A 22475-nucleotide genomic window follows, 5' to 3' on the forward strand; every position below is an offset into this window, starting at 1 on the left:
GGTTAGACTGAATTCCCTTTCAGGGCAAGTCCTTTCTCACAGACAGCAAGCATCTTTTGGTAAGTTTAATTTATGAGCTGAGCATAAATTTAACAGATGAAATGTGAAGTTTTGAACTTGTCTTTTTAGTGGTATCACAGTGGTAAAGTACATATATTTTCTGGCTTGCCTACAGGGAGAAGTTTACTGAACAAAATTATTTCTGCACATGTGGTATGACCTATCCATTACTGTCAAAGCACTTCCACACTGGAACCAATTCACTAAGAACTGAAGTGTATTCATTTCAAGCAATTCACATCACAGAAAGACAGACTAAAAAGTTGCATTTCATAAAGCCGCCACATTTCTCAAAAATATCAGCACTTGAAAATAACAAGTGATTAACAGTACCTGGCTTATTCCTATCGTATTCCATAGGACTATGTGCACATCCCATGTAAGGGCTGAAAGGCTGGCTACTGAAGAGATTATCACACTGCAGACTGTGGCAGACTTTCTCCAAGAAGCGTAGGACAAATGATGCACTGTTTACAGAAGGAAGATTGATGGCATGCTTTTCCCCATCAAAGGAAGCTGTGAATAAGAAGAGTATGTCAAACACACCCAAGCATACTATCATGAAGTATAGTAAAATACCATCATTAACTTACAGGAGAAGACATCCAGACTTGATTTAAACCATATAAGACATGAGATGAGTAAATAATCATTCTGATAGTTTAAAAACTTTATATCCAAAAGACTGACTTTACCTTCCATTGGATCCATGTCAGTTTAAATTTGCTCTATAGGAACTTGTTTTAATAAAATAATTTTGGATTCACACCAGTATAACAAAACTTAAAACTACTCCCTCACCACCAAAACTTTATGTGGAATTTCCATTGCTTATAAAGCAGCAAACTCTCCACCACCTATTTGCAGGAGATAGAACAAAAAAGACCCTTTACAATACTTGCTAAAAAAAACCAAACAAACGCCCCCCCCATCAACAAAAAGCCCAAACAGTTATTTAAAAAAAAAAAAAAAAACAAACCTGAAGAAACAAAACAAACAATTTTAGGGGGTTTTTTTCTCAGTTTCTAACTGAATGGAGAGTACTTGTGGTAAGGTGCTGGCATCCATTACCATTGAAATTCTGACTCAGAAACTGTTTTGCCATTTGCTATTTTATCACTAGAGAAATCTATCCTGCTGTCAACACTACAGTGGTCAAGCTCCCATTTATTTCAACAGGAGTTAGGTGGCAGAGATACCACAGCAGCCACAAATGGATCTGTTGTCTTTTAAACTGAGTGATTACAAAGAGCCTGGACATGTGCCTATGTCTTTTCCTTGTTGACCTCTTTCCTTGCCTCTCAAACAGTGTGGCAGCTGAGGATATTTTTCTTTTTTGTGAAAATTAGTAAGGTTTGGAAAAGATTCAATACTACAGATACCTGGATAAATAATTACCATTACATCAGCTGAAACTTTTAGTTACTTGTGATTAGAAAGACTTTAGAACAAAGCAGGAACAAACTTGTAACTTAAGCTTAGGGCTGAAAAGAAGTGGCATGAACACCAGGTTTATGCATCAATTTGTCTTTTTGGTTTTCAGCCTGTCATGCAGCTTTCTGTTAACTTATGTTGTTAACATAAGTTTTCAAATGATAAGCAGAGCTTTAAAGGATCACATTTTGTTGGTAGCAGATGCTAAAAAAAAAAAAAAAAAAAAAACAGCCAGAAATGACAAGAAAGCCTTTATTCACAGATCTGAATTAAGGAATATTTCCATATTGTGTTACAAAAGAGACAGATAATATACACAAAACCAAAGAAAATGCCTAAGTTGAGCATATTTTAGGCTTCCTTAGGAAATCTGAAGTGTCAATTACTTACACTGTTGATGTAAGGAAGTTTCTGATTAGAGTTAATGTGAGTTAACCAGCCAGCATCAACAACAGTGTGCTGCCTCTCCCATCTGCTTTCATGACAGACTGACCAGTGCAAGTGCTTGAAGTTTAAGAGTCCAAAGTGTTTAAGGACCAAAGTGCTTCCATGGTCTATTAGGTTTTTTCCAGGCTCCAATGTCCAAATGAAATGCTAATGATTAACAGTCCCACATGTGGCTCAGACACAAGGTCCTCTACATCCGGTTTGGGGAAGGGGTCTCCAAAGGCAAATTTTTGCTTGGACCTCAACCAGTTCTGGAGAGCAAATGGGCTGTGAGACCTAGCATAGCCTGACCTCCTGACAAATTTACTGCAAGGTAGTAGTCAGCTACAGCAGAAATTTAAAATGCTTTATAATAGCCTTATGGATCTTCCTATATGGCCTTTGAGGAAATGACTTACTCTATACCCCTTAATTTCTCATTTAGAAAAGCCATTGAAAAGAACAATGTTATTTAAGAATTGTCAGGAGGATAAAGCAAGAAACAGCTGAGGTGTTGTGACTGCCCCAGCAAAACATTCCATGAGAAAAATCCACAAATAAAGATTCAGTGCAAACACAGCTCCCCTGTGTTAACACCTGAGAGCAACCATACAAACTCCAGCCAATCCATAGGCTCAGCTGTCTACTCTGCTTGGGAACAGCATAAGCATCTTCCCAGATAAATGCTAGGGGGAAAAAAAAAAAGTAGTACCTCCAAGGTGCCATAACATCAACCTTTAACGATATATGAACAGGGACTGGAGCTTGCATGTGCAACCCCAGCCCTCAGGATGAAGAGTCATACTCATTTCTTCACTTTCCATTCTTTAAGTATGTTTTACATACCAGGTTCAAACTGGGAGAAAGACTGAGAACTAAACTATGAGAGAAATGTATTTTTCTGATAGTGACAAAACTCACCCAAGAGTCTGATTTTAATTCTCTGCTTGAGAAAATTTATCTGAGCCTCAATCTATTTCATCCCACCAAACACCACAGTCTCTGTGCTACAAGGAGAAAAAAGGGGCTGGCACCACCACCACTAGTGAGCTTGCTAATCAGGCCTTTAATTTCCTTTCAGTTATATTTTACTGAATTGAAACCTTATCCATTAAGCAAAAATAAAATGGTTTGTGCCTCTGTTTGAGAAAGAAAAGATGGAAAAATCCTAAATTTAATTTTATTCAAAACAATTATTTTCTTTGGCAGCTGAACCAAAAGAACCCACTAAATATTCCATGTATTCTAGTGAGATTATTTTATCCATGTCTTCATCAGCACACAGTTTCCTCCTATGGCAGGTATAGTACTTTCTGTAAAAGCATCAGTTCACAAAAGACTTGGATTTCTTTGCTTATTCTCTGCCACAACATTTTTTTTTCTTGACAGTCTAAAAAAAATCCAAACAAAACCTGAACAAGCCACCTCCCAAACCCACTTTAAAACAAGAAGGCTACAAGAAAATTTAATTCTGTAATTCCTTATTTTATTCTCTTGTTGCTTCCCTCTTTTTCCTTACTATTCACGTGCACAGCTAGATGTAATGTGCTACATTAATCTAAGTCATATTTTATGTTTCACAAGATTTATCACATACAAATTTTTGATAAAATGACAGGGAGTGTTTGCTCAGCCACTTTTCAGCTACCTGTTTGACAAGCCAAGGAGAAGTAAGAGCTCAAGAACACTAGAAACCCACTGAGACCTCGTGGCTCACTATCAGCAGGACCAGGACACTGCTTCTGGAGCAGCCCACATCGCCAGGTTCCTCAACTCCAGAATACAGGCCTTGGGGTGCAGCCAGGTGCAGAACAGTAATTCCTTTTTTGCACAGAATTTTTGAACACAAACAAGCCAGAGCTACATAAGGAATCTGAAATTTCTCTCTCCTGTTTGAAGTTATTATTTTCAATTACTCAGTCACAGCCCAGAGATGCCACTGGCCTGTGATTTAGCCCTTCATGATAAACAGTCACAAACAGAATACTGGCAATGAACATCTCAGTGCATTTTGCTCTAGAAAACTGACTTACCTGAAATACAAGCAAGGCATTAATAATATACCAAATGTTCATATATATTGTAAAAATAAAGCAGTACCAGTTTCAAAACCACATATATACGATGCCATTACACAGCAGAGAAGCAGCATCCATTTTGTGCACAAACTCAGGGGGATGCCTAAGCAAGGCTTACTGTAGTTCTGCCATACCCAGGTTGGGGTGCTGCTTTTTAAATGCAGTTAGCAACATCTTTATGCATACTTAATTGAACCTCTATTCCACTAATCATCTTTCACATCTGGTGTTAATGTAAAGAGGTTAAAGTAATGCCAAGTCTTTTACTGCCACTGATGGAATTACGAATTGATGTGCTCACTGTTACATATAGAGTATTTCCTAGCCTAGAAGGAAAAAAATGTCAAGCAGCAGCTATTCAGATTGAGACACAGAGATAATTTATCTACAGACCTGCCACCAATGTCTAGTAGAAATAAATCCATTCCATAGTAGGTGACATAGGTGGAAGAACAGTGAACTAAGATACTGCTGCAGTTCTGGGGAATGGGGTAAGGGAAGCAGCAGCAACATCAACATGTGGAATCACTTGCCTGGAAGCTAAACAGATTAGTTTGAGACTTGTCACCCACTTGGTTAATGCTTTAAGAACAAAAGCACCATGCATGGATAAGATTATGCGAATGACTTGAATATTTCACTTGTAGTGAGTTTATTTGACAAATGTTTGGCTACAGCTGCTAAATGAGGTGTACAAGCTCTACTTAGTGTAAGAAACTAACTGCATTGTGCATTTGTTTTAAACACTACTATTGCTAAATTTTAATTTAAAGAATTGTTCAAATCACTCTGGACTCAGAGTAAGATAAATCATATATCATCAATGTTCACACCTGCATTTACACAGCTACGAAAGTGATACAAATTCATCGCAGCTACTTCAGTTCTTCTGCTCTACCTCAAGTCCACCAAGTAAAGAAACAAAAGAAACAGAGCATCTTCACATACCAGTTATCATTTCCCCTCCATGATGGCCAGATTTCAGAAATCCAAAGACTGTTTTGGCTTGATAGGCACAATCCACACAAGCCTGTACAGCCTGCTGAAGCACCACATTGACAGGACCTGGTCCAAAATGGTCTGGAAGCTGCTGAACCTTCTTCTTATCCAGGTGAGGCCCAGAATTTCCATGTTTGTTCACATAAACACACACTGAAAAGGTACAAGCCATATTTACTGCCAAGGAACCAAGACATGTTTCCAAGTTAGAACTGCAAAACTGCCATTTTAGTTTTAATCCTGCAGAAAAGATACACTGGTCAACTCAAGAAGCTGAGCATGCACACATACTTTCAGAGCATGCAGAAAGTGCTCTTCTGCCAAGGTTCTCCTGCCTGAATCCTAAACTCACTTTTTTTCTGCTTTCTGAAGCCCTCTTCTACCTCACTAATGTAACAAAGCTGACATGATCTGTGCTTGTGTTTTGACTAATCTCTGCTCATACACTAGTTCCAACAAAGTACAAATTACTGTCAGGTACTCTAAACTACTAAGTCACAATTCTACAAAGCTGGCCTTACCAAGTTACTGCCTAAATTTTTTCGTATTTGAGAAGCTGCAACAAAGAGAACCCTATGTTATATACCTGCCACTGATGCTCATTCTGAAGCACCCATATGGCACTAACATATTCATCACACAGATCATGACACACAGAGCAGCTACTGTAGGCCTGTGGCTTCAGAAGACCCGAACCCCTCACACAGGATTTCCACACTGCAATGTGGTCTTGTCTGCTAAATAAACACTTCTTTACAAACACCGTAAGGTGGTTTAAAGTTTAGCACAAAAGAATCATATAGGACTTTGGTAACTACTTTTTAAAGAGACAATGTGAAAGTGTCTTCCATAACAAATGCCAAGGCAGAAAACCACGGGAAACGTGTAATTGATGATTTTTTTTTCTTGTTCATCCTGGCTGCCACATGACCAAGAATGCACCCAAGACATTATTACAGCTTAATGAAAAAATGTGCCTCTGTGGTGATTAAGCAATCTAAACATTCTATTACACAAAAGACTGACATATTTTCTGACCTGTAGTTTTATTTGGGTTTAGATAAAAACCCTGAACTTTTAAATATGAAGTATTTCTACAAGATTTTAATGATGTAATGTCTGTGCATATCTGTTTACTCTCTGATGTCTGCAAATTGAAGGAAACTTATTTGTACAAATGATCAAAGCTACAAATCAACAATAATAGTATAGCATTTTCTGTCTGGGCTCAACAACAACTGCCTTGCAAAACATTTAATTTCCAAGGAAAAAGGTACATGTTTTCCCCTTGTCCATGACTGAAACTGGGCATGGGAAGAGCCTGACAACTTCTGTTGTAAAAACAGGTTTTAAATGTAAAAAAGCACCCCGAGCAAAATTACTGTAATTTATGGAGCTTTCAGAAAGTTCTGAGATTTCAGCTGACAATATACGTTTGTTTCACTATAGGGTTACGCGTTCCTCAATGGGTTAGTTCATTTACTAGCTTATTTCTTTTCTGCCAACCATTTTCAAGACACATTTCATTATATTTAGGGAAAAAAAAAAAAAGCAAATGTGAGGAAAGAGGAATATATCCCCTCTGATTGCCTTTACTGGGTTTTAAGAGTTGTTTTTCATATAAGGCTATATAAAGATAAAATCTCCATTTTTTTATATTACAGTACAGCTTGCATGATATCAGAATATTACATGGGCTTTTAGCTACATCTATTCCCATTTCATACATTAAGGACTGGGACAGACATAAAAGAACTGTACAGTTTCCTTCTTCACACAGGAACTAACTGCCAGGTCTAGCAGATCTATCAAAAGTCCCTGTGCCCCAGAACTTATTGCTATAATGTGGGCATCAAAATACTAGTTCTGAAAAGAACTCTGGCTCCTACAAATATCTTTAAAAAATAAGGCATTTGAATAATGATTTACAGTAATAAGTTTGCAGCACATTCTCCATAAAGGGAAACTGCTTGACATGGAAGCCATTTCACACACTTTTTTTGCTTTGTCTTTTACCTGTGGATATAACTGCTGTAGTTGCACCAGACAAACTGGTTCCATCTTTAAGTATCTGCATAGTGCCATTGTCCCCCTCAGGAGACGACTGAGGAGAAGGAGATGTAGGAGCCAGTTGCTCTGGCAAGACTTTTTTCTGTTAAGAGAAATAAAAACAGAGTCAAATGTTTAATGTTTTTATAGGAGTCTGCACAACCTTTCTGCTATCAGTTACCACCTTAACGAATGTGTGTGGTTCCTTACTAGAAAAGCACCACACACAGCAGAGAAGGGAAAGTTCAGGAAAGGAAGACCAGAAACTGTCAGTTTGCAGTTACAGCTACTTTAGTAATGCAGTGGAAGACAACTGACTTACAAAAGAACCCACCTTTACCTAAAAAGTGGGAAAAGAAAGAGCTTTATATACTAATTCATGACTCTTCTAAAAATCTTAGGAAGAGGTGTTTTGGATTATTTTCCTGTTCATGCCCTTCCATCTAGGTTTATCACAACTCAAATACGTTAGTTGGGCTGTGTATGGATAGCCATAAAAAACCTAAGTCACATCTAGGTGTCAGCATTACAGTGCACCTGTATTTTCCCTCAGCCTGTTTCAAAGGAGTTGAAATTCCCAAGTAACCACTCCCGGGAATTTTCAGGTGCTTCATGCAAGGTATCAAACAAGCCTGTAGTTACAATCCAGTCATGCTGGTTGCCAAAACCTTTTGTTTTCCCAAAGCAAACTTATTTGCAGCTTATCATATGACAGATAACCAGAGTTCAGACCACAGCGATTTAGAAATTGGTCCACGTGCATTACCTTCTCCACCTGAGGAAAAGAGAATTTTGTTGTAATTTGGTTTGGACTGGGGTTTAGAAAAGAGATGTGGACATGGAAGACATTTCACAGAATCACAGAATATGCTGAGCTGGAAGGGATGCACAAGGATCATGGAGTCCAGCTCCTGGCCCTGCACCAGACATCCCTAAGAGCCACACCATGTGGCTGAGAGCATTGTCCAAACACTTCTCAAGCTCTGTCAGACTTGATGCTGTGATCACTTCCCTGGCGAGCCTGTTCCAGTGCTTCACCTCTGGGTGAAGAATCTTTTCCTGATACCCAACCTAAACCTTCTCTGACACAACTTCAGGCCATTCCCTTGGGTCCTGTCACTGGTCACCAGAGATCAGTGATGTGTTTTGACATACTATGAAAATACACCAAAATAAAAGAAATAATAAATTGGAGTTCATCACTTTTCCCTTCACCACTTGTTCTTTGCATGAGAACAGATTACATTCTGACTCTTTTACCTAGCAAAAATTAGGAATATAAGAGATTACCCAAGGTCTGGACACTGCTGAATGCAGCAAAGACTTGTGGTCATGTGGTAAGGATTTACTGTTAAAACTGACATATAGTGAAATAAAAATTCAGCCAACTTGCTAAGGAAGGCTAAGCCCTCTTCCATTTAGCAGTATTTATCCTTTACACTTTTAGAAGCAGCCTATTTTCCAAGTAATGTATTGAAAACCATGTAGAAAGGAATCTGAATATATATCTTCCTAAAAGAAGCAGTGCTTGACTTCTTCACAACACCTAGAAAGAAAAAATTAACTTTCTTCTGAAATCCAGGGCACTTTAAAGAAAAATTCTGTGCCACTTACAGTTTGAAGAATATACATATGGCTGGAGAAAGTACTTGACAATATGGCACTGTGTGGGATCACCATGAACATAAGGAATAGACTGCCAAGGCTTGGCACTGCATTGTGAATGAGATGAGGTGGCACAGGTTAGACACAGAACCAAGCAGTGATGTATTACTTGTCAGGAATTGCTCATTTATCTTAACACTGGGTGACAGAAAGGTCTCCATCCTTAATATAGAGAACAAAAATGCACTTGGGAAGATTGAGCTTTTGATCTGAAGTCCAACATTCCTGAAGGCCCCCTGTAGCAGGGATTCTTGCGGTGGGGAGGGCAATTTTCTCTCACAACACTGACAAAAATAGGTGGTTAAGGGAAAATATGAGGAAATGGGGAAAAATGTAGGCATGAAAACAAAATACAAACACTAAACTAAGAGGAACCATCCATTTTCCACACCAATGCACACACATGGTGAGACTAGCCGGCTGCTTCCTACCTTCTCCCTCAGAAGGGAATATAGCACGTTATGCTGGCTCAGCTGAGGCTCTCATTTGCAACCCCACAGTGACTGGCAGCCAGCTGCAAGCTCAGAGCCATGTTGTTTCACGAGACAGGCCACATTTCCAGCAGGGCTGGGCACAGTGTAAGGAATGTACTTAGATTGTCCAGCAGGTCTGGCTGTGGCTGGCTGGCCCCTGCCATCTGGGTGTCTGCCTGCAGAGAGCAGGGCTCACAGCTTGTACCACCAGGACAACTTCACCAGCTTCACCCTCACGCTTAAAAACTTTTTGTGGGGTTGAATTTAGGGCTGGTACCCACACTCAGACCAAGGGGTTTCCTCAAGAAATGCTGAAAGGAATTCTTTCCACTGTTATGTAAAGTGTACTTTTAAAATATACTGAAAGAGACGTACAGAGGTTTCTTCTTTATTACGAAAGAGTAAAAACATACAGTGCAAGCTGTGAGAAACAAATGAAAAACAAAATCCAACATGCATCTCATACTTACAGAGCTTAGAAAAAATTTTAAATAAAGGAGAAAAATTATGCAAGAGCTCAACATTTCTAGCTGTATAATAAAAGTTAATATCTACACAATGATAAACATTGCAGCATAACAAACCTGAAGGGGCAAAGAAATTCAAACAACTCTGTAGAGAAACAGGCATAGACCAGTGTCCCTAAATACATCACATAGCCACCACACTTGAAGCACAATTATTTAGTGCAAAATTTGGAGGGGTGGGTTTTTTTTGATCAGTCTTTGGGGTGGGTGGAAGAAAAACAGCACTTTCAAGCCTCTAGGCACCCACCACTTGCATATTTGTATATGTACTGCAAGGTGTACAGGCTGTACAGCTGTACTTCATGTCAGACACACCCTGTCTGTGCAGAACTCCCACAAAGCCCCATTTCCTCTCTTTACCCTTATGCTAGCAGGTGTAATAGTCCAAAGAAAAGTTTGCACATATGTATAACATCTTCGCAATTTAACCACTTACCAAAGCAACAACAGCCTTCTGTGAATTCTCAAAAGGAGCTAATTTTTCAAGTTTTTAATGCTAAAGTTAATGAAGTAAAAATTCCAAATTAGATCTATCAAACCTAGATTTTGCAAAAACTAACTCTCTGTTGCCTGGTCTCACAAAGGAAATCAGGAGTGCACAGAGGTACCTCAGATTTGCTGCCTCAGGACAGGGAAGGTCAGCAGTAACACCCATTCCCCAGAAAGTCCCCCCAAGCACCTCACACAAACCAGGTGTCAAATGTAGTGCTCCAAGCAGACACTTTCAGACACCCAGGGCCCAGAAGCCTCTTTTAATGGCAAGGTGCCTCCAACTACTGTTTCAAAATATAGATAAAACTTCTCAATTTCTTTTTAATGAGAGATAGAGGGCAAAATTCTTACATGCAAGTGCACATCCTGCCACACCTGAGTAAGACCTTAAGATATGACAGTCCTGTGTTCAATGCTGTCCTTTAAAGCCCCCTCCAGAGTTATGAGGAACACCCCACCCACCAGCTAACCCTGGATAGGAGCACCTTTCTCCTCTTTAATCTGTGTTGCTGTGCATTTTTATACACCAAGTAAGAGAGAAACAAAACTGAAGACCAATTCCATCTGTGGCCTACGAGTTTGGATGTCTGACTGGAAGAGGCAGGCAGCAGAGAAGAGTGCTCAGCTTTCAATTTATGGTCCCCAAAATAATTTATCTTGTGATCATCATTTCCACGAAGTGCTGCTTCCAGTTTCATACTAGAGCTTCTGGCTATGCTCTAATAATGTTATTTCACGAGCACTTTACACTGATCAGCATGATCACTGAAGGGACAATTCCCACCTTGCCATTACTCCACCTCTTCCCATGCATCACTAGCAACAGATCCCACAGCCCACACTGATACAGACTGGAGGAGAAAAGCCCCCAACCTTCTACTTTTTGATTCTTGTGGAGAAGAAAGGGGAATGAACACAAAAAAAAAAAAAACCAAAAAACGCCAGAAAAAAGCACTGCCGCCCACCTCCTCACTAGTGCTAATGCAAAGGAGGAAGGGCACAAGGACAGACACGAATTGCCTGAGGAAAGACACTGCAGGATTGCTACTCCTCCTGAACAGCCTGCTGTGCATGAGCGAGCCTCAGAAAATAGACTGTACTTCCATGGCAATCCAAACTGCCCTAAGTCTGCCCTGCTGTGATCCTATTCTTCCTTGCAGCAGCTGTAGCATTTGTGCTTTTTTGGGGTGGAGCACACAAAGAAGGAAGTAAGAGGGATGGTTGCCGTGCCAGTTGTCTACCAGTTAAGCTCCCTGAACTGGCTCACTCTGAGACTGTTCATCCACCAATGTTGGTGTCAGTGGCAGCGGGAAGGGGGGACAGCAGTGCCAATGTGTACCTGACTGAACAGTTCCACCAGAGCTGAAGCTGGAGGCAGCTGCCAACACTCCAGGTCTGATTCAGCTTGGCGGAGACAAAGGCAGAAAGGATCATGCCTTTCAGACCAGGGCAGAATTAGGCCCACACCTAGAGAAAAAGAAGCTTCCTGCTTCATGCTAGTAGCACCTCCATATTAGGAGGTATCCATGAGATTCATTTGGCAAATCCAGCTGTATGCTTAAGATGCCTAAATTAGCAATAAAGCCCTCACTGTTTTTAATTCTTTGTTTCTAAACCTGAAAAAAAAACCAAAAAACCACAAGCTATGTATATGGTTCAGTAACAAACTAACCCAAACTAAGAAGCTTAAAGGCTTCCCTGGCTCTCTGTTTCAGAATAGCATTTTTCAACACCAATTACTCACCCATAAATAAAACAGTAATCTTGTTTGGGAATAAAATAATCCACAGGATCTTATACTAAAATATTCCAGAAGAGCTATTCTAAATTTTTTCTTGCAATCAGTTGCTGAAAACAGTAAAGCCCTGAAGGCTGAAGAGAGAAAATTAAGTAATAATAATAATAAAAAAATCTCACTACAAAATTTTGCAATACAAAGTAAAGTAGTAGATAAGGACTAACCTTTTTTCCAGGTTTTAAACTTTTTTTCCTTGTTTTAAGATTTTCAGTATGAGAGGTGCTTTTTGTCAGGGGAATATTTTTAGGAGACCTGCCCTTCTTGGGAACTGCAGACTGTCCAGGGGGTTTGCCCCGACCTGGTTTCCTGCCCCGCTGCGCCGGTACTGGAGCAGATTTCTGTGGAGACTGCATTGAACGCCGGGTCACTTTGGAAGGGGAAGATTGGATTTTTGCACTGCTCTTTGTAATGGAAACTGAGGAAAAACAAAAACAAAAGGGAAGGGAGGGAAAACCTCAAAATGAACAATGGAAAGCAACTTTTCTAACAAAGGCTTAAAAAAATAAAAGTGTACTGCACAATTTACATTGTAAAATGAATATATTTTTTACTTTGAACTTAAGTGATTGGCATGAAACTATAGAACTTCATTGAAGCCAAAGAGAGAACTCTTTGTACCCATTCTTTTAGAGGGACTTTCCTAAGATAAAAACATTCAAATAAAAATTGGGGAAAAAACCCAAGAATTAATCCACTCACCTTATAAATGCTTCCCATAATTTAATTACAATATTTATAAACTGCCATTCATCAAGAAGGCCTTCAAAAATACTACACAAATTATACAGCCTATAATACATCTCTTTTCCTCTAAGAGCAGTTTCCACAATTTCAAGACATGCAAACTTACTTCTAGGGAGCTATAAAACAACTCAGAGAAGCAAAGAAAATCATCCCAGTGACAAGGAGAAACTGATGAAAGGCAAAATGTCATTAATGAGTATTTGTCTGAGATGCTGGTTTAGAAAGTTAAGGTCACATAACCATACCCAGATTTTTCTACCTGGCGCCATTTCGAAGAAGGTATTCCAAAAATCAAACATGAAGTATCATTTTTATTCATTCTTAACACTGAAGTGATTTTCTCCCGTGAGATGGTTAATCTCCCATTCCAATCCAATATAGGATCCCAACAGATATCCACTTAGATATGTTCCAATATGCATATGATGTGACTGTATTATAATCTGGTGTGAGGCTCTAAGATGTAACCAGATTTCATTAAATTAAACTTCCTAGTGCACAGGTCTTTTCCACCCAACTTGCCCTTCTCTGAAATAATGATGGTTTAATTTTAACAATTCCCTTCCAATGGACAAATTAGAACACCAAAAGGATGCCAAACAGAACATAAGGACATATCTCCAATGAAAAGATGTACTGCACCATGCTACAGCAGCACCTGCGGCCAACAAAAAGCAAATACTAATTCCCAAAGGCAAACAAATACTCCATTCTGTTGGCCCAGACCACTGGCAGGCAGACAGATGCATAAGCTGCAGGACAGGTAAAAAAAAGGAAATTTTTTTACATCAAACCACCTTTGTTGAGAGGTACGGGAAAGAAACACAACATATTTGAAATAATTTGAAACCTTTACACTAAAATTAGGACAGCTTTCTAGTGTCACACTGCCCCTATCACAGCCTTTTGCATCTTGCTGATTGTGAAACTCATGTGATTCACCCCAACCTTAAATACCATGAACTTAATGTGATATAACTTAGAAGTATTGCAAGTTAGAGTTCAAGCAGGCTTTGACTGTGTCGGTCACCAGTGCCTGATTCAAAGCACTAATTCATGCTGCATGAAAAGGAGCATGAAATGGGGGGCTGTTAATTCTAGATTTTTGTGAATTTTGAATATTTCTTCCCTGAAATATTAGTATGTTGAAGCTTTCTGGTAAACAAGTAAAACAAAAAATAAAACACAAAGACACTTTTAAAATGAGAAACTGAGAAAATAACATATTCAAAGACTGAGTAACAGTTTCAATGCCTAGCTCTATGAATCATATTCAACTTAACAGTCCAGCACCTTGCTTTACAACTGTTCCTTTAACTCTGTATCTTTATTCAGGAGTTAACTGTTATTAAGTATTTGCAATAGAAAATGTCACTGTAAGATGAAATACACACTGTACACAGACCTCTTATAAAATACAAGTACTACTGACACTCATTTCTAAAGCTGTAGGAGCATTTACATACATTGCTATTTGCCTGATTCAGTTACTAATCTAATATTCCTAAATGGCAGTTCAGAAGAAATATCTTCATTATGACCGGTTGCAATCCTAATACATCAAATGCAGACATGATATCCCTAGGTATCTGAGAAGGACCACCTTCTGGATGTACATAGTGATCACTTTCCTTTTATTTATGTGTGCCAAAACATATTTTCATATGCAATGACAGTTTAAAATAAGATGAGCAGAATTTTAACCAAATGCTGGCATAGCATTACTCTCATGTCCCTGAATTGCTGAACAGTAACTCATGTTAAGCTGTATATCTGGAAAGCAAAACAGTATCAACTGTATGCTGCCCAATACAATACTAGATATTGTGCCCTGTATTATACTTACAACAATATAAAATGCAGCTATATTTATTTATCTGTGCCACCCAACTATGCACTGAACAAAACAATCATGACCTTGTAAAAAAATGTTGTTTAACAAATTCTTTGTGCTTCTGCCTATGCTGAAATCTAGCAAATGCATTTCTATTCTTGCACAGTAAAGACACAGCTATTGCTAAATACACACTACTTTCACATCAACAGGTTCTAGGAGCACAGGTATGAGTTTTGGACACTAGGCAATCCCTATCCCCTTCCAGGACAAAGAGTAACAATGCAAACAGCTCCAGCCACTTCAGGCTGCCCTCTTGAACCACACCATCAAGCACTACCTTATCTCAGCATCTTCCTACCTGTATACGCCAGAGAACCAAATATGAGCAGCATTAACCATTAAGGGGGCGGGGGGAATCAGGTCCCACTCGGTATTTTTCCTTCTGCCTAGGGCTGAAGCTGCTTTTTTCAATAGGAAGGATGGCAACAAAGCCCATGCAGCCTGAGCAGCCTCCGGAGATAGCAGCAAATGAGGAAGCTGCTATTTGCATTTGTTGATTTAAGAGAGGATGAGGGGAGCACAAGGGAGTGGGAGACTGCTAAAGTAATTCCCATATTGTCTGCAGGCTGTATTGACAGTGATCATCAGTCACCTGCTCATACTTCCCTCACCCCGGCCTTCAGAGGGAGACCAAAGGTTACACTGGGTCACAGGATCTGGGGGGAAATGAAAAGACATGCAAAATCAAGCTGCCAACCCACTGCATCTGTAGACAGAGTTATCCCCACTAGGCCACATGTTCCAAAAACTAAGACATTTTAATAGTCTCATGAGAACTTGTTAAAATATAACGATGAAGAGAATAGAGAGGAAAAATGCCAAGCTCTGCTTGCAATTACTGCAGTATTTAGCTGGGATATTTACAACCAAAAAAGCACATTTGCCTTTTCAGGATGCTGCTTTGCATCACAAAGGCCCTCTCATTTGCACAAACAAAATCAAGCATTTGTGTCATGTTGCTCATCTACACAAATATCCACCACTCCAGTTTCAGGAGGGGGATGCATTGCATGGCTTTCCTTCCCAAATACCGTATTTAGAGCCAAAACCTGTACAGGCACCCTCAGTAGCTGAAGAACAGAGGTCACACTACACAGACATACTTTACCATAGAAATGTTAGCACCTAAGCAGCGCTTTCAAAGTTCACAGAGCTCTAGTTATACTGCCAGGTTTGTGTGGGCTATAGGTATATAGCTCTTCATGCAACTCATAAACAGCTTTTGTACTTTCAAATACTTCTCTTTCAAAACATTCTTTCTTCCCCCCCCCAGACGGTTCTGTGAGAATCCCAACACCTGCAAACTTTGCATTTCATGTAAGAGAAACCCCAAATTCTGTATTTTGGAATTCACAACCATGCATAGCCACAACTCAGTCCCTCGCTGAAACAAGCAGACCTACTGCAGGCAACTGAGCTCATTTGCATGGAAAGGACCCAAAAGGTTAGGCTTTACATGAGGGCCAAATTCTGCTTGCAGAAGCAGAAATACTACCCAGACACATACAGAACTGCAAAATTTGACCCCAGAATGTTATCTCCGAGATCTCTTGCCAGAATAAGTAAGATCTTTAAGACAACTGTGAAATCTGAAGCTACTGAAACCTCCAGTACTTGGGAAGGGGATGGAACAGATGACAGCTCAAAAGCCTGAATTCTCATGCAATTCTAATTAGTAAAATTCCCTCAAATAATCAGCAGTGACAGTTTCACTCCATGTTTTTATGGAAAGCAGGGGGGAAAAAAGGTTCAGATTTGTAATATTTAAACATTATAAATCTCCCATTCAGTTAGTGTCACAGAACAGCAATTACAAGACAAGACTTAAAACAGCTGAAGGGAAATTACACAAAGCAAGGTAGGGGCTCACTTTGCCATACGTTCTGTGAACAAAGCATTGCTACCTGAGGTGAAGGTGCCAATTAGACCAGTAAAAAAAGTAGTTCACTTTTAAAACCAGATTTTCTTTCAAGACAGAAATTCTATTTGTACTGTATTATTGTTCCTACACCCCCCCAATATATAAACCCAATGTTTTTCTGAGAGTATAAAAATTTGGTCCTTCTCTCATGTACAGATTAAAAAAATGAGGCTAAGAGATTTAGCAACTTACCCTAAAGCCATGTGAGCATTCCATAGGAGAAGTAATGGAAACCTATCTCCTGAGTTCTAGCCTGGAGTTTTAACTATAAAATTAACCTTCTTTAATACAGTAAGCTATTATCATGATAGTTTTGACAACTGGCAAAGGAAGAGGAAAAGATTAGCAATTTTTCAAAACAGCTTACTGCCAAGGATTATAAAAATTTATGTCCTTATGTCTCAATTGAACAACAGAGCCATACAAAAGCATAACTGTCTGTAATACATTTCACCTCTTCCTATCTGTGTTTGGGTCACTTCTGGTTATGAGGTAGCTGTGAGATACTAACTGATATGCTGCTATGATACAAAATCAGTTATAAGTCGTTATTTTGCTATCTAAAAAGCAACACCACGCTTGGAAACTTCAGCATCCATACTGGCAAGACATGACACTGCAGCTTGCAGTTTTCTAGATTTCAGTTTCTGTTACCAATATAATAAAAGAAATTAGAAGTCTCTGTCTTCTGTAAAAAATTCTTAGCCTACCTTACACAGGACTGCAAGGCAAAATGGAGGCTTCCAAGCAATGTAAGACAAAAATGAAGGAAAGAAAAACCATTTATCTCCCAGTGACTTCCCCAGGCAGCACTGTAGCACCTTCAATCCCTCAGTCCTTCACCCCCACTCCCAGTCTCCCACATTTTCAAGAGGTAGGCAAGCCAGCCTCTACAGAACCAACCACTGAAAATACCATTTAAGATCCATCAAAACCCATTGCTAACCAAATTAACACACATCACTTCCAAAAACCCGAACTTTTAATACCTAAGCTGGGGCGGGGGTTATGCAGGACTTGGGGGGTACAAGCAACACAAAAGAAAGTCTTCTGGAAGATCTTTCAGTTAGTCCCCAGAAACCAAGAACTGTGAAAAGCCAGCTTCTAGTCTTACCCTTCCAAAAGTGTTGCCACTGCAACCACATCAGGAAAAAACCCAAACCAGACAAACTCCAGCAAAAAAACCCCTGTATTTTGTTGATAATCTGGAAGGAAAGAAGACAAGGAGGAAAGCAAGTAAATAACTCCAACTATCAAAACAGCATAAACTTGAATTACCTAAAGTGATCTTAGATGTGCTGATGATGAATCTGTCAATAAGACTGGCAAAGCCCAACCCTACACACTGGTACAAATATAACAACCTGACTTTCCACCCCATCGTTACTGCTTCTGCCCTGGTTTTGCCATTATTTTTCCTCAACAGCATAAGCAGGATGAAAGGTGGGCCCAAAATGAGACAACAGAATACAACAAGCTTCCAGGGAAAAAAAAAAGACATACACAGCATGGATAGCACAAGGCCACAATTTGTTTTGTCTCAGCATCCGAATGACAGCACTGATACTCTGGACAGAGCTTATCCCTATTAACACAGATTTGGAAAATATCCACTCAATCCCATCCACTAGTAGGGACCACAACCACTTGCTGTGGCTTGGCACAAGTAAGCTAGTAACTCTTTACTGCTTAGTCCCCACAGGAGCAGGGTCTTCTACTACTCAAGCTGCAGGTAGGAGGTCTGCACAGTAGTACAACTTTCTGTTTAGAGTATACTGAAATAACTGCAGTGTCCATAAGACCTGAATAAGAGCAAATAAAAAAAATTTCCATGTAACCATCAAAATCCTGTGTTGGAGTACTTCCAATTTACAAGAAAATTACAATTACCTTATAAATAAACATGGTAAGATGACAAGGAATCCACTAAGGTCACATCTTTGGGAAAGGCAAAACCTTTATTTTTTCTTAAGTGATTACTGCCCTGTAGCAGCACTATCCAAGCCTTGCTGCAAGATGTCAAGAAACATTAATGCCAAATAAAAAAAGCTTAACATTTGAGAGAATGTGGCAAATCAGATTTTAGCCTGCAGCACTGAGGAGTTTTTCATGTACAATTCTGAAGACAGCATAAATCTGCTTACTGTATGTGCCTGATTTAACTACTGTGATCTGCTTGTGACGAGAAGCTGGCTGCACTGACAGAAAAATAAAACCTCCAGGAGTATGAAATTGTAGCACTTAACTTGTTTTTTTTCTTTAATGAAACTTAATTACCATGCTTATCTGATTTTTTTTGGCTACTCTAAATGACACAGAGTCTTCACAGATCTAACTGTAGCGCTGTCTAAAGTTTCAACACTTCTTTTGTTTCATCTGCAAACAGAGCAGTACTTAGGTTTGTACTGATGTTGCACATTTGTGCACAACTCAGCTGAAAACAGAGCTATTTTCACAGAATTTCATCAGCAACAGAGAAGAACATCTCCAGTATATAGCTTGGTAAAATCTGCACAAAGTAAATATTGAGAACATGACTGAAAATTAAATAAAACTTAGAAATCATAAAATAGACAAATAAGATACTTTTAAATCTCTGCTTGAGCCTGCACTACTCTTATTGCTGCAGACAGTTTTAGAAGGAGACCTTTAACATCAACACGCTGATTAGCGTAATGAAAGAAGATTGCCCTCACTGACAATAAATGCACTAAATCAGGAGAAAAGCAATGAGGGGACATAGGGAAGAGGGGGAGACAGATGAGAGGAAAAAAAGGAATATGACTAAGGATAAAAGCTACAGTGTATTATGTTTTTGGGTTTGGTTTTTTTTAATTACTTAACCATTTTCCCTTGGCCTCCCAAATTTTTAGAGCACAGAGAGCAGTTCCACCTTTTCGAGTTCTTTGCATCACCTTTATCCTTCAAAAATCCAGCTTCATAAAACTGTGGGAATCATGGATATATAGAAACTGATCCCTCTTTCTCCAGATCCTGTTCACATCTAAATGATAGCTACTACTTAATACTGAAATCAATCTTTGCAGGTGAAACTACTTATCGTTTCCCACATGGCTTGTCCCAGTCATTCTTTTGTTTTCTCTCTTTATGGAAAAGGTTTTACTTCTATTATAAATAAAAAGGTGGGTTGCCTAAGTAACTGCAATTTAGATGTAATAATTAAACAGTAAAATGAATTTATACAGAAACAGCAAATAGAAATTGTTCTATCTCCAGTCACCTGCTGCCTACTTCAATCATAAACCCTCAGATAAACGAGCTATAGAGCAATACAAGATATCAAGTATATTCTTGGGCATAGTAACAGCTTTCTATATTCAACTGAGTAAAGTAAAAATTACAGTCTGTTGTGGTTAAATAGGAAAGTACAAACACATTGGCCTAGAAAAAGAGTGAATAAAAAACATGCAGAAGATATAAAACTTTAAAAGCCTTCTTAATGTATATCAAAAGCAGAAGTTACGTGGACCCAAGAGATGACCGAATTTCAGAATGAGCAAATGCAGAAGGTAACACTAAAGCAACAAGACTGATTTTTTTTGCATTCATACTCACTCCAAGGAAGCACCTAAGATTAGTAGAAGTCCAAAAATCCCAAATGCCAGTTAATGAAAAATCATGGAAGGAACAGAAGACATAATAGCAGGCACCACTACGTCACTAACTTTCAATATATTGTGCACTTCTGGATCCAGTGGCTCAAAAATGCCCTAAGTGAAAAGGAAACAGTACAGAAGAACAAGGATGACCACAGGAATAAAACTGACCCCTGAACAACAAAACCAAACTCTTCCTGTAAAAGTACTGGAAGTACAAGAAGCTGTTTCAGTACAAGAAACCAAGGACAACAAATGAAACTATCAGCAAGGAAAAGGAATATCTTCTTTTCTACCAAAAATACACTCAAGTAGAGAACACCTTGTGTAGTATGGTGCTAAAAAGGATGTTGCAGGTGCTAAAAGTTCAGATGGCTCCAATATATAATAGAACAGGTTAGATCAAGTTCCTCCCCTTTTATGCTGAGTACCTGAGAAGGTACTCAGCATAAAAGCATTATTCTGGGCTTGGAAGGTGCTGGGCTGGAGATGGAGAGATACTAGGAATACTTCTGCAAACCTGTCTCCTGCGTCTTATACTCTTCTTCAGACATCTGCTTTCAGCCAGGGCTGTAGAGAGCCTTCAAGAGCAGATGGTCCTTCAGAGTGGTCCAGCATAGACATTACCATGTCAACCTCTTTCATTAGGTACTTTTCACAACACTGTTTATGGATAACAACTCATCTCTAAAAGCATCTAAATGACCAAGAGACACAGAGAAAACAATCTATGCATTCTTAAAATATTAGCCTTGAGGCAGCAGGCCAAGCCAACATCAAGCACTGAAGTCAAACCCATACATAACCCAATTACTACTATAGGAAGATATTTCTAATGACACAAACTACAATATTAGCACAGCTTCTGATAGTATAAATATTGAATGGTACATTTCATACCACTCTGCACATGTCCTGACATCCAGCCAAGTCCACTGAAGTCACATCTTCTGATAAGAACCAAAGACAAAACATAAACACAAAGATTAGGGCCTGAAGGCTATCAACAGTTGGTCCAAAACAACTTTTCACCTAACTTCTTCTGTATTATCTTCTATCTTAGTTCATGAGCGGTCTAATACCAATGAGAGGTACAGAAGATACAGTTACAAGAGTAAATATAACACGTAATCTGGTCTGAAAAACTTCCCCACATCCTAGAAGCCTGTACTTAAACTGTTCTTAAACACCTCCCATAGCAGAGGTCCTACAATCTCTCTGGGCATCCTAAAAGGCTAAGAAAGTAGACAGTTGAAATAAAATCTTCCCTAATTTTCATACTGTCTCTCCTACTGCATGTCATCTCTCTTTCAAAAGGCTAAATTAGACCCCAAAACACATCTCATGGCAGGAAATTGTTGTCCTAGATGTGAATGAAATTTAAACCATCCTTTATCGCTTTTGTACTTAGATTGCAGGATATTGACTTTGCATGTTTACTAAAATCTGAGGCTTTTTTTTCCAGTCCCCTAAGTAGTGATTTAACACATTTAAATGATTTCAGGAAAGGTAGTTACAAAAATCAAGAATACTTTTCATATTCACTCTGGGATTCAAGCCACTCTCAGTCAATTATTTTCACTTTCTGTTGCAGAAATTCAAGGCAGAAAAACTGAAGTAACCAGCAGGAAAAAAGTCCAGACCAGAATAACACTTCAGTACTCCAAGCAGATCCCTGCAATGTAGTAATTGTCATATCTTCTCCCTTAACAGGAGTAGTCAATGTTAGTGTGATGTAATGAAGAATCCTGACAACATTATCATATTTCTGAATTGAAACAACTTGATTATACTCTTCTTGAAGCTATTATTTACATCTTAATAAAGGATTGTCATTGCAGTTTTTTAATGGCTCAATAGTGCATCAAATAACAGGAAAAAAACCTAACCTGAGAGCAAAAAATATTTCATCCAGCTATGTAAATTCAGTAAGTGTGTATAACACATAAAAACAGTACATAAAAAATAACAACACAAAGCAAACTAGAAATAACAAATTATTTATGCCCAGAATGGGGAAAAATGAACACACAATTTCAATAAAACTGCAGTTAACTTTTGGCCCACTTTTAGAATCAAAAATAAAAAACACTCCAGCCTGCACCTCTCTGCACTCAGTTTCTACTACATGTCCAAAATTCTCAGTTTTGACTACAAGTCTGTAAGAACCTTGCTTCAGGTTTTATTAATGCCTAAAGTGTTTTTGTTTCTCATTACAAAGCAGCAGTATCCTACCTGGATAGGTGTTTCAAGTCTGAATTTTGTTTATCACCTGAAGAACTGGATTGCATAACC

General features: G+C 38.9%; 1 protein-coding gene across 6 annotated transcripts in view; it reads right to left on the reverse strand.

Moving 5' to 3' along the window:
* SCML2 (Scm polycomb group protein like 2) overlaps positions 1–22475 on the reverse strand; it is a 73990-nt gene that overhangs the window by 13188 nt on the left and 38327 nt on the right. For all 6 annotated transcript variants that reach the window (XM_032100743.1, XM_032100742.1, XM_032100740.1 and 3 more), the window contains 4 exons: positions 12166–12416; positions 7014–7149; positions 4947–5150; positions 394–576 (listed from right to left, as the gene is read on the reverse strand). In XM_032100743.1, coding sequence (XP_031956634.1) covers positions 394–576; positions 4947–5150; positions 7014–7149; positions 12166–12416 — 774 coding nt within the window. The remainder of the gene's footprint in view (positions 1–393; positions 577–4946; positions 5151–7013; positions 7150–12165; positions 12417–22475) is intronic.

This window comes from Corvus moneduloides, chromosome 2 (assembly GCF_009650955.1).
Source record: "Corvus moneduloides isolate bCorMon1 chromosome 2, bCorMon1.pri, whole genome shotgun sequence".
NCBI lineage: Eukaryota > Metazoa > Chordata > Aves > Passeriformes > Corvidae > Corvus > Corvus moneduloides.